Source organism: Sinocyclocheilus grahami, unplaced genomic scaffold, assembly GCF_001515645.1.
Source record: "Sinocyclocheilus grahami isolate Dianchi unplaced genomic scaffold, SAMN03320097.WGS_v1.1 scaffold35.1, whole genome shotgun sequence".
Classification (NCBI taxonomy): Eukaryota; Metazoa; Chordata; class Actinopteri; order Cypriniformes; family Cyprinidae; genus Sinocyclocheilus; species Sinocyclocheilus grahami.
Window position 1 is genome coordinate 2305312 of NW_015505214.1, and position 12475 is coordinate 2317786.

General features: G+C 36.9%; 1 protein-coding gene across 1 annotated transcript in view; it reads right to left on the reverse strand.

The window, feature by feature from the left end:
- LOC107581484 (leucine-rich repeat-containing protein 52-like) overlaps positions 1 to 10837 on the reverse strand; it is a 33777-nt gene extending 22940 nt beyond the window's left edge. The window contains exon 1 of the mRNA XM_016267063.1: positions 9784 to 10837. Coding sequence (XP_016122549.1) covers positions 9784 to 10432 — 649 coding nt within the window. The 5' untranslated portion in view covers positions 10433 to 10837. The remainder of the gene's footprint in view (positions 1 to 9783) is intronic.
- Between the last annotated feature and the right edge of the window lie 1638 nt (positions 10838 to 12475).

Genomic DNA, 12475 nt, shown 5'->3' on the forward strand with positions numbered 1-12475 from the left:
GACTTGCACTGTGAGCTGTAAGGTCTTATATAGATAGGTGTGTGGCTTTCCTAATCAAGTCCAGTCAGTATAATCAAACACAGCTGGACTCAAATGAGGGTGTAGAACCATCTCAAGGATGATCGGAAGAAATGGACAGCACCTGAGTTAAATATTTGAGTGTCACAGCAAAGGGTCTGAATACTTAGGACCATGTGATATTTCAGTTTTTCTTTTTTAATAAATCTGCAAAAATGTCAACAATTCTGTGTTTTTCTGTCAATATGGGGTGCTGTGTGTACATTAATGAGGAAAAAAACTTAACTTGAATGATTTTAGCAAATGGCTGCAATATTGTTAAGAGTGAAAAATTTAAGGGGGTCTGAATACTTTCCGTACCCACTGTATAAAAAGTCATATTGGAAGATATATATCACACCCAGATTGTTATAATTATGAAAAATAGCTGCAATTGATAGAAAGGTCTTTAAAATTACAAGAAACAAAGTTGCAAATGCAAGATATAAAGTCAATTGTGAGATTTACAGCTGCAATTATAAGATATGAAATTACATTGCAAGATATTAAGTCACAATTTTGAGGAGCAAAGTTGTAAATTGCAGTGGTAAGATATAAAATCACAATTACACAGAATAAAGTCTGATAAAATTGTGTTATAAAGTCAATTATTAGAAACAAAGTTGCAACTGAGAAACATAAAGTTGCAAAGACCTTTTTATTCTTTTCACTCAGACCTGGAAATGGGTTTCCATAGTGACCATAGTCCACAGGAGCAAAATCAGTATTGTAATGAAATATTATCATTATATATGTTGCTTGCTTATTTTCATTTAATCAGCCTAATTGTGATTGACATTTAATAGAGAAATATACTTTTTGGCTCCAGAAGATGTAGTTATAGTGGCTAACTGGGTCGTGGTAACTAAATACCAACCCATTACAAACCACCACCAACTAGCAAGTAGCAAACCATCGTTTGGTAACACTTTATAATAAGTTTCATTAATAAATCATTAACAAACATTATATAATGCTTAACGGATCATTAGTTAATATATATTCACATAACTAGAAACATTTGTTTGTTAATGTTTACTATACTCATTAAACATTACCTAATGATCAACAGATAACTAATGTAAATTACAACTTTTAATTCATAAGATCATGCACGTCTTGAAAATATTCAAATGATTTTAACAGATGTTATACAATGATTAAAAGTTTGTGTTAATGTACAACACTTTTGCTGCTATTGAGGTGTGATATGGTTAAGGTTAGGGTTTGGTGGTATGGGTAGGTTTAAGGGCTGGGTAAGGGGTCAAAAGTGTAGAGCTGTATTACATTGTTTTGATAAATGAACAAGTATTTTCTTGAAAAAAAAGGATTTGTTTTCTCCTGTTGATATATGATTTTAAAGGAATATCCTGTTTAATGATATACAGTAGTTTACTAATATAAGTGTTGAGGCAATGAAAAAAACATGTTTTGCACCCAAATTACAATGTGCGTGATGTCTTTAGCAAGCATTTAGCTAAACTTAACTAACCACTCTTTACACAAATGTTGTTGCAGCTGCTAAAAGTCCAATGCCCATAAAGATACTAAAAGATTAGTAAACGCTTATAAACATTTACAGATGATGAATAGTTTCCACTTTAGATTGGGTACTGCAAAAACATGAATAAATGATTAATAAATGATTAGTTAAGATGTGAAAACAACAAATGAAGACCAAATATGTGACCTTTACAGACTGTGATTATGAGTTAATGAATAATATGTTAACATGAATACTTCAGTGAATAGTAAAGAGCTTAAAATTACTGATTAAGCTCATTTTTTTCCACATTTGTAAATGTAAAAAAAGAGCATTGCAATATGTAAACTGAAGTTTAATGATATTTGTTTGCATTCAAAAGTTTAAATAAGCATTCAAATAAGCTTGTAATTATTGTATAATTTCTGTTAAAATGTGTAAAATTAGTAGATTTTTTTTTAAAAAGTGCATGATTGTATGAATCGAAAGTTTAATGACATTTGTAAGCATTAACTTAAGATCAGTTAAGCATTATATAATGTTGAAAGATTTATTAATGAAGCTTTTAATCACTGTAAACCATCTGTCAAAATCATTTGAAGATTTTTAAAAAGTGCATGATCTTATGAATTGAAAGTTTAATGAGATTTGTAAGCATTTTAATTTATATGAAATAATGATTAGGTAATTTTTAATAAGTACATTAACAAGCACATTATCTCATATTTCTAGTTATGTCAATATATATTAACTAATGATCTGTTAAGCATTATTTAATGTTTTATTAATGAAAGTTATTATAAAGTGTTACCCATAGTTTTACTAGGCTGTGATGTAAACTAAAGGCTACTGGCTGTTAAATAATAAGGACAAGCCCTTCCAAATGTCCTCTTGTTTCAACAGTAAATATGTCAACACAGGAAAGAAATTAATTCATTAACATTCCTAAAGTCATTTCAAGGGGTTGTTAAGACAGCACAAGCCAAGAGTGATGCTTTGTGAAACCAAAGAAACTGCTTTACTTCAAGTAAACTTCTCTCAGTGCACATGAACTGCAGGAGAGATCTTTGAAGATCAATAATACCCAACGCTGAAGGAGGATGGTGATGGATCAGGATTTCATCCTACATTTATAGCTCAGGCTGACGTCAATTCTACAACATTGGTTTCGGCCCTTTCTCTTCTTAAGCAACACTGCGCTGAGAATTGTAATTAGCATACTCCACTGGACTAAGGCATTGATTTAAAAAGAAGCATTTTGAAGGCCTGTTTGCGAATATTTCAGGGTGAAAGAGAGAAAGAGGGAGGCAGAAAATGCGAAATGACTCACAGATGCTAAAGTGGTGTGAATCACACAGAGTGGTCACTCAATCTGCACCAAACACACACTTAATAGACTCTATACACACCAACACACACACACACACAAAAGTATTATTACATACTTTAGTGTTTCTTTCTACATTTTTAGTTACAAGTAGACAGAGGAGAGTGCATTAAAAGAGTATAGCTCACTATAAATGAAAACTGCATTGCCCTTCAGAATTCCTCCATTTGTTTTCCACAGAATAAAGAAAATCATACAGGTTTGGAACGACTGCTTACCTTTATGTTGTTGTAAAAAAAACTACAATGATTGTGGACTGGAGCTTTCATCATAATAATATAATAGAAATAGAATAAGTTTATCAATTTGCCGCAAACCGCGGCAGCGGTCGTGTGAAGCCCTCCTCGTGTGAAGACCGAAGAGTGTAAAGACCATCGTCTCTGAAATTGTCAGTCTGCAGTAAACAAAGCAGTTTTCATTACATCTATTGCTAGTCATTCAAGACTAAACCTCATGGCCCTGACAGAGACCTGGATCAAACCAGAGGACACTGCTACTCTTGCAGCACTCTCCAATAAGTTCTAATTTTCCCACACTCCCCGTCTAACTGGAAGAGGTGGAGGTACTGGTCTGCTTATCTCTAATGATTGGGAAATTATTAATTTACCTTCTCTGGGTATTAACGGCTCCTTTGAATCACATTCAGTCACTATTACCCACCCTTTTAAAAACCATTTTGTAGTTGTTTATTGGCCCCCAGGACCACAAGGTAACTTCTTGGATGAATTAGAACCCATCTTTTCATCATAATTTCACCATCCAGTGAGGCACATCCACCATAACTCCTTCAAAAACAGGAGTTATGATTGATGATCAGCTGACTTTCTCAGACCACATTGCTAAAACTGCCCGGTCCTGCTGATTTGCTTTATTCAACATCAAGAAGACCAGGCCCTTTCTTTCGGAACATGCTTCACAACTCATTGTTTAATGCTTCTATCAAACCTTTACAATTAATCCAGAACGCGGCAGCAAGATACATTTTTAATGAGCCAAAAAGAATGCATGTCAAACCTCTGTTTATCAATTTGCACTGGCTACCAATACCTGCTTGCATAAAATTCAAGGCATTAATTTTTGCCGACATAACCACCACTGGCTCTGCACCCCTTTACCTAAATTCATTACTTCAGACTTTTGTGCCCTCTAGAAGCTTGCGTTCTGCAAGTGAACGGCGTATTATTGTGCCATCCCAAAGAGGCACAAAATCACTTTCTCTGACTTTTAAATTAAATGTTCCCTGCTGGTAGAATGACCTGCCCAACTCAATCCGAGCAGCTGAGTCCTTAGCCATCTTCAAGAATCAGCTAAAAACACATTTCTTCCATCTTTTTTTGACCCTCTAACTCTAGCACTCTCTATTCTAATTATATTCTTTAAACAAAAACTTGTCCTTTTTAGACTTGCACTCTATTCATTTACTGCTTGTTTTCTTTTTTTTAAACTAGCTTTTCTAATCTTTTTGTATTCTATCTATTTTTTTTCTTTTTATTTATTATACATTTAACAAAAGCAAAAAAGGCCTCTAACACTAGCTTGCTCTATTATTTTTCTATTCTACCTGTTTTCTTTTTATTTATTATATGATTAAAAAAAAAACTTGCTACGTGTACTGCATTAAGCTAACTGAGATTTATAGAACTATAGAACTTGCATATCATTGCTCTTTTGTTGATTTTGATTGCTTCCATTGTCCTCATTTGTAAGTCGCTTTTGTAAGTGCGAAGCATGTCATCTGGCTTTTGACAGCTCTAGGACTTTTGTTAAAGCTATAGATCAAATGTATGCATTTCTGGGATTGACACAAATTATTTTTTTAATCCTTAAACTGCTGTGACCAGATCACTGAGTGAGTTGAATTCAAAAGAATTCTGACTCAAAAGAAGGATTCATTAAATCAGACATCACTTCTCTCAAGTGAAGTTGAATAACTTAGAAGACTTGAAATATAGCACACAAGTCATATTAATCACTTTTATGATACTTTTTTATGGTGGTCTTGCATCTGATTAAAGCTAGAAAGCTCATATTCTCATCCTTCAGAATTTCTCTGTTCGTGTCACACAGGTTTGTAGCAACATGAGGGTGAGTAAATGATGACAGTATTTTCATCTTTTAATGAACTATCACTTTAATACGCTCACACACAAGTATTCTCGTCTGAAGCCAGTGATATTTGGTGATTAAGAGAGACGCACCAGTGCTCTTGTAAACTGGTGCAGCCAGAGTGCTTGGACAGGATTATATAATGGGACAAGAATTCTCATATCCACTTTAAAAAAAGACATAATTAGCCATCTGCTCTCAGTGGACGCAGCAACACCAAAACGTCAGAGAGTCTAATCAGGAGAGAGACAATGAGCAGACAGAGAGCGCGTCTTTGAATAGACCGAGAGAAATTAGGTTTTTGCATTCCTGGGATTTTGCTCCCCGATAACGGAGAGGCCAGAGCTTATGTTCAATCTCAACGTCTGGAAAAGCTCCATTTTCTCTATTAAGTTCTCAGACTACATTGACTTATTTCTGGAAAGATGGATTGGACAGATTGTGTGCATTGTTATTCTTTCTATACTTTCTATATTCTATCCTTAACAGCTTCATTATGGTGTAACAGCTGATAAAGCACCAAGAACAAAATTGCTCTACAAAAAAAAAGAAAAAAAAGAAAGGAAGTCAGACAAGTCAGACTTGTTCAGACAGCCCACAAAATCTGATTTTTAGCACGCCCAAATCAAATCCATTCAGGTCTGAATAGCAAAAACACACAGAAGGTCCAAGGCTTACAAATCTGATTCAAACTCTATGTGATTTTAACCAAAAGGTTTTCAAACAGGGGGCCGGGACCCACTAGGAGGCCTCAGCAAGCTTCCAGAGGGCCCAATAAGTGTATTTACATTTATGTAAATATATACATATGTACATGTGTGTATTTAGTTATACTAAAACAAAAAAAGAAATAAGTACAACATTAAACTTTATCAGCGGTACATATCAGATGTGAGGGCATTCGAATATTGTCTTAGAAAAAGGGGACATTGGAGTCAAAAGTGTTGATTATTAATTCAGATTTGTTTGGAACGAGTCTGAAAAGTCAGTGGTGCATTTCAAAGACAACAATGTTACTCAGTGCCTAACTAGTACGACACATGGAGAAACTAACTAGTTAGTCATGAGTGTTTCCTGGAAAATGTAGAAACTTCGTCACACATTCATCGCTTGAACTACGTTGTTTAAAACATTATAATGACGTCAAGCAGGTGGTGGAGCATAACATAACTGCTAATTATTCAGTTCGAGATCAAATTAATGTAAGATTATTGCTGTAAAAATCAAACATGGCATCTGAGGACTTCTTCGTTATTTTTGTTCTCCATTATTTTGCGGGTTTCCTTACATCACTCCAGGGTTCACCGTGGTACTAGAGCACCTCCATATATGCTCACTCTTAAAAAACGGTGCTATAATTAACTAAGTAAAAGATGTAGAATAAAATTTGTATATGCATTGAATTATAGATATGCATTGAATTACATGTTAGCTTGCTTATTTTGCTTACATGCATGATCTATTTAAATCCATATGTCATTCTATGTCGCTTCTAACCACAGGTCAAGAGATACAAAACTTTGAGAGACAAAACTTTGAAATACTGTTTTCGAATGTTTGATGGAACTATGGATTTGGGAAATGACAAATCGTTGAACAATGTTGGTAGAGGCGGAATTTGCTAACTTTGTTTTTTGTCAAAAATATTTTCTGGAGAAGTTTCCCAATTCACTTAAAGGGAACCACTGATGTCACATGGACTATTTTAACAATGTTCTTAGTATGTTTCTGGGTCTCAGATCATTTCAGTTACATATGGAGGGTCAGAAAGTTCTCAGATTTCATCAAAAAATATCTTAATTTGTGTTCCGAAAATGAACGAAAGTCTTACAGGTTTGGAACGACATTTGGATGGGTAATGGTGGAATTTTCATTTTTGGGTGAACTATCCCTTTAAATTTGCACACTGTTTGCTTATCTAGTGAACTGTGTGACATTCACTATGTAGTGAATAGTGATTGAGTGAACATGTTAATAGTTTTGGACACTGAAACGCTCGTTTATTGGCAATCAGCCAGATATTGACACGTTTTGTCACTTTCAAAATGACACTGTAGACTAAAGATCCTAAAAAGTTTTGAGATCAAATAACTCAAACCACTCTGAGAGGCAATCCAAAACCTATTTGTAGTGTAAACGTTAATCTGGCTTAATGCATTTTGAACAACACCGAAGCTCTTCCTATTACCTTGTCAACCAATCATTGCACTAAAGCAAGGTTTTGAACTGGGAGAAAGAAAATAACCATCCACAAAAATTGGATAAGCCTATGCACACGCATGCATGATTCATATACAGTGACATGGATCATGTGAAGCACACACATATGAAGTTCAATTACAGCTGCTCGACTAAAAATAACGATGAGCATTCAGCTCAAAATGTCACGTTTGTGCAGAGATTAACATTTAAGTACATTTGCCCTAAGACTAAACTGGCTTTAACTGGTTTAATTTAGTCTAGCTGGCCTCCAAGCCTGGCCAAGTTGGTGTTCAGCTGGTGTAGCCTAAATAAAATGAAAGTACCCAAAACCTCTCTAAAATTAACAAACGACCAGCTAAGACATACAGTAACACACTGACATCTTGTTTTCCTCACCAAACATACTGTTCTAGTCTACATCTTTCAATTCTTTTGTCGTGGCGTTATAAACAAAGCCAGTTTGCCCTCTAAAGCCGCAGTGGTCACAGGGTCTGCCTGTGCCCTGCCCTCTGTTCAACCGAGACGCAGTCTTCAGATCAAATTAACAGCCTGAATAACTCGATAACGCAAACTGGGGTGATAAGACTGATAAAGACCTTCTCACTCTTGAGGTCTAATGGTGGAGATAATTAGCTGGCCTTTCATTCCCTTCCCCTCTCTCCTTCACTTTAAGGTCATGTGTTGGGCACCAACACTGGAATGAATTGAAATCATCTTAAACTACATATTGTATTTTTTTTAAATAATGATATTTCACTGACCACTATTTAACAGTGAGCTTTTATATTCAGCAGTGTAGCTCGAAGGAAAAAGAAAAAGCAAGGGTAATGTATTCCAGTGGTTAATTTCGGCTGGTTGTTGGTCAGACTTCAGAAGTCGGGGCTGTGTAGATTAGTGCTCAACTAATTTGAAATGGTTGAATCTTAAATTATTACATTTATATTATCCAACCTGGAAAATGTGGTTACTTCATCGCTTGTTAGCGGCGGTGACACACAGTGCGCTTGATCGTGAAACATAACTCCAAATTGCCCCTGGGAGACTGTATAGTATTTGTACGAGGTCACTTTGTATAAAATCATCAGCTAAACGACTAATTAACAATTAGCACTTCCATTATGCTCAATTATGATGCCTGGAGGAAAGGCAGTAACATTTGTTAATGCAGCAGCGGTTAAAGACTTCGGCTCATAGCTGAAAGAGATGATCATAACTTGCACCAGTATCTTCATATTATAAGTCACTTAATTATTAAACAACAAATGACTTATTGGCAATTTCGTTACATTGATATGATACACAGTAAAAACTTTGCTCATAGTTTTGTTGTTGGGCCTAGATTATGGAATGGTTTATGGAGTTGCCATTAGTATTTCTAGTTTTGAAGCTCGGCTAAAAACCTATTAATTAGGGGTGCTGATTTGTTGTGTGGTGTTTTAATGTGATGTGTTATGTTTGTCATTTGAATTTTTCATGGTCGTTCAGCATTTTGAACTATAAAGTAGTTGAAAAGTGCTTCATTAATAAAGGAAATGAAAAGAAAAAAAACTATTATATAAAAAATTTAATTGGCTTTATTTGACCTTACCATACACAGCAGAACATATTATATTTTAAAAGATAACACAATGTCAATGTATTGTGAAATACTGTAAAAACATTTAGGCCTAAATTACTACATAACCTACTAACCTGTGCATTTTTATGGTACATTTTTATTGAAATCATGTTTTTTTGTTTTTTTTTAAGAAAGTGAAATAGGTATCTCCTTGTAGAATTCCCAGAACCATATGTGACCCTGGAGCACAAAACCAGTCATAAGTCGCTGGGGTATATTTGTAGCAATAGCCAACAATACATTGTATGGGTCAAAATTATTTATTTTTCTTTTATGCCAAAAATCATTAGGATATTAAGTAAAGATCATGTTCCATTAAGATATTTTGTAAATTTCCAACCATAAATATATCCAATCTTAATGTGTGATTAGTAATATGCATTGCTAAGAACTTCATTTGAATAAACTTTAAAGGCGATTTTCTCAATATTTTGATTTTTTTTGCACCCTCAGATTCCAGATTTTCAAATAGTTGTATCTCAGCCAAATATATCCCATAAATATGTCCTATCCTAACAAACCATACATCAATGAAAAGTTTATTTATTCAGCTTTCAGATGATGTATAAATCTCAATTTTAAAAAATGTACCCTTATGACCACAGGGTCACATATTTGTGTTCTGCATGTCTTTATAACTGGACCACCCAATAGCTGGAGTCATTTTAATCATATTTGAATTATTATGCAGACTTTTATTAATCCACGTGTGCTTTTATCAGTATGCTTTACCATAACAAACACATTTTAATAGCGCAGATCGGTTGGTATTATAGCATCACTTAATGGCAAAAACAGTTCCCAAAATGCCTGTAACATCGTTTGTTTTATACGCTAAAATTGTGGCAACCATGGCTGTCGGTTTTTAAGCCACAAAATGGACTTGGAAAGTTTTCAGAGCAGCTAAAGACAAGCAGCGCATGATCTCACCTTGGAACTTGAAGCCCTCTATCTGGATCCAGAGGCACAGGTCCTCCGTGTCGCAGTCGCACCTCCAGGGGTTCCCGCTGAGCCCCAGCGAGCGCAGAGACGGCAGCGCGATCAGAGAGCTGATGTTGAGCGCCGTCAGGTTGTTGCGGCTCACGTCCAGCACCTGCAGCGCCGCGTTCTCCGCGAACGCGTCCACGTGGATCTCCGACAGCCCCGGGTTATCCGTCATCCTCAGCATCACCAGGCTGGACAGCGGGCCAAACGTCCGGTCCTCGATCTGCGTCAGGCTGTTGAAAGACAGATCCAGGTAGGCGAGCTTGCGCAGGTTGCCAAAAGTAGACTCGGAGATCTCCGTCAACGAGTTGTTGCTGCAGTCCAGGTACACCAGGTCCGATAGGTAGTTGAGCTGCAGCGCCGGCAGGTCGCCGATCCGGTTATTGGAAATGATCAGCTGCCGGGTGGCCAGCGGGAGGTCCACGGGGAAGTCGCTTAACTGTTGCCCGGCGCACTGGACCACCAGCTGGTCGTCGCACACGCAGCGGTCAGGGCAGCCGGCGGTCAGAGCCGGGGACGGCGCTACATCCATAACGAAGACGAAGAGAAACACCAGCCGCAGTGACTGCGCGCTCGGCTCGGGCAGAACACGCATGATCCCGCCGCCGGCTTCATCGACTGTGCGTGCGCTCGCGCATTCTTCATTGATCTGCGGGATCCGGTTCGCTCGTTACGGCTGGCCAGGGACGTGTCGGTGCTGTTCTTGGGATCCTCTCGCAAGTCTCCTCAACAGCGACGGTGACCGTGCTTAACGCGTCTTTGGTCCGTTCTGTGGAGATCACCATGAGCTCATTCGTTGCGGTGTTGGTTTAGGGTACTGGAAATAGTTTGCTGTCCATTGTGCTTAGTTCAGGTCTGAACAATTGAACTGATTTGCCTCACAAGTCCGTAAGTTTGATTGCGTGTTGAAACGCAGTTAAGTTGCGCGACGCGGTCCTGAGACGCACCATCGCGCTGTGTGCTGCTGCTGTACGGCGGCTCCACTCTGGTGTGTTGCGCTGCTTCTCTCTGCAGCTGTGAGTGAGTGAGTGAGTGAGTGTGAGAAAGAGAAAGAGAGGGAGGATGTTGCACTGAGTCTGACACAAGTCTGTGTGTCCAGCTAATTTTCACAGGAGAAAAACACACTCTTGATGCCTTTGCGCTCAGAGAGCATACAGGTGGATGAACTTTCTTTAAGGTTAAATGGTTTAGAACCATAAATATATATACAGTATATACATACATATATATACATACATATATATATATATATATAAAGAACAGATAGCTTATAAACATTCTATTAACATTACTGGAAGAATCTTTGTTCATAACTTTGACAGAACTCTTGACAGAATATTAGCCTAATCTAGGCACACCTTTTCACTGGCAGTGGTTGGTTATTGGTTGACATTCAAGCTTGTAAGAATATAGAAGATTTGTTCTACCTTCTAAAAACGTTGAATTTACAGTATCCTCATATTTGCTACACACACACACACACACACACACACACACACACATATAGCATATCAAGATTAAAGTTAAACATTGAAAGTCCTGCTCGCACTTGTGTAGCCTATATAGTGGCAATGAACGGTCATCTTCTTTAAAGGGTTAGTTCACCCAAAAATTAAAATGCTGTCATTAATTACCCTCATGTCGTTCCAAACCAGTAAGACAAGATACAATTACGGTTGAACCACTGATGTCACATGGACCATTTTAACAATGTCTTTACTACGTTTCTGTACCTTGGTCGTGGTAGTACCCTTGCTGTCTATGGGCGGGTCAGAGAGCTCTCAGATTTCATCAAAAATATCTTAATTTGTGTTCTGAAGATGAACAAAGTTCTTACAGGTTTGGAACGACATGAGGGTGAGTAATTAATGACAGCATTTTCATTTTTGGGTGAACTATCCCTTTAAAGAAAGTGACCATTCATTGCCATCCTTTTTTATATGGTTGAAGATCATCGTTCATTCGCATTGTGGACCATGCAGCTCGAGCAGGGCATTTTTATTTCTCTTTGTGTTGTGAAAATAAATGGTCACCATATATCTTTTGAGCAACACCAGGGAGAGTAAATAAGGGCTGAATTTTTATATTACGTTTATATTGTGTGAACTTTCCCTTTAAGCAATATCCACGAGCAAGAGCGTTGCATTTTGGAATGTCTGACAAATGTCTGCATCGAGTCTATGGCTAAATCCGTGCTGATAGTTGAAAAAACAACGCTATTGCGATGCTGATATTGCTTTTATACAACAATTCAATAAACAAGAAGTTCATATTAAGTAACACAGTGTTGCAGGTACAGTTGTCTGTTTGGTTCTGCCATCGCAAGAAGTTCCAAGCAACCTCGAAAAAAGAAATCCGCAAGTCTTTTGAATGAATGATTCAATGACGCACTGTACACTGAAAAAAATGACCATGAATTTAACGGTAAAAGACTGTAAAAATGCTACAGTAAAAACCTGTTAAATGGTTCACGGCAAATTCCCCTACTTTATACGGTTAAAAACTGTATTGGACCTAACATGTATTGGATATTAATTTTATGGTAGTACACAGTTTTTGGAAGTGAAAAAGACCGTATAATTTACAGTGAATAACCGTAAATTGACATTCCCAGAATTCCCTGCATTACATTTAAAAT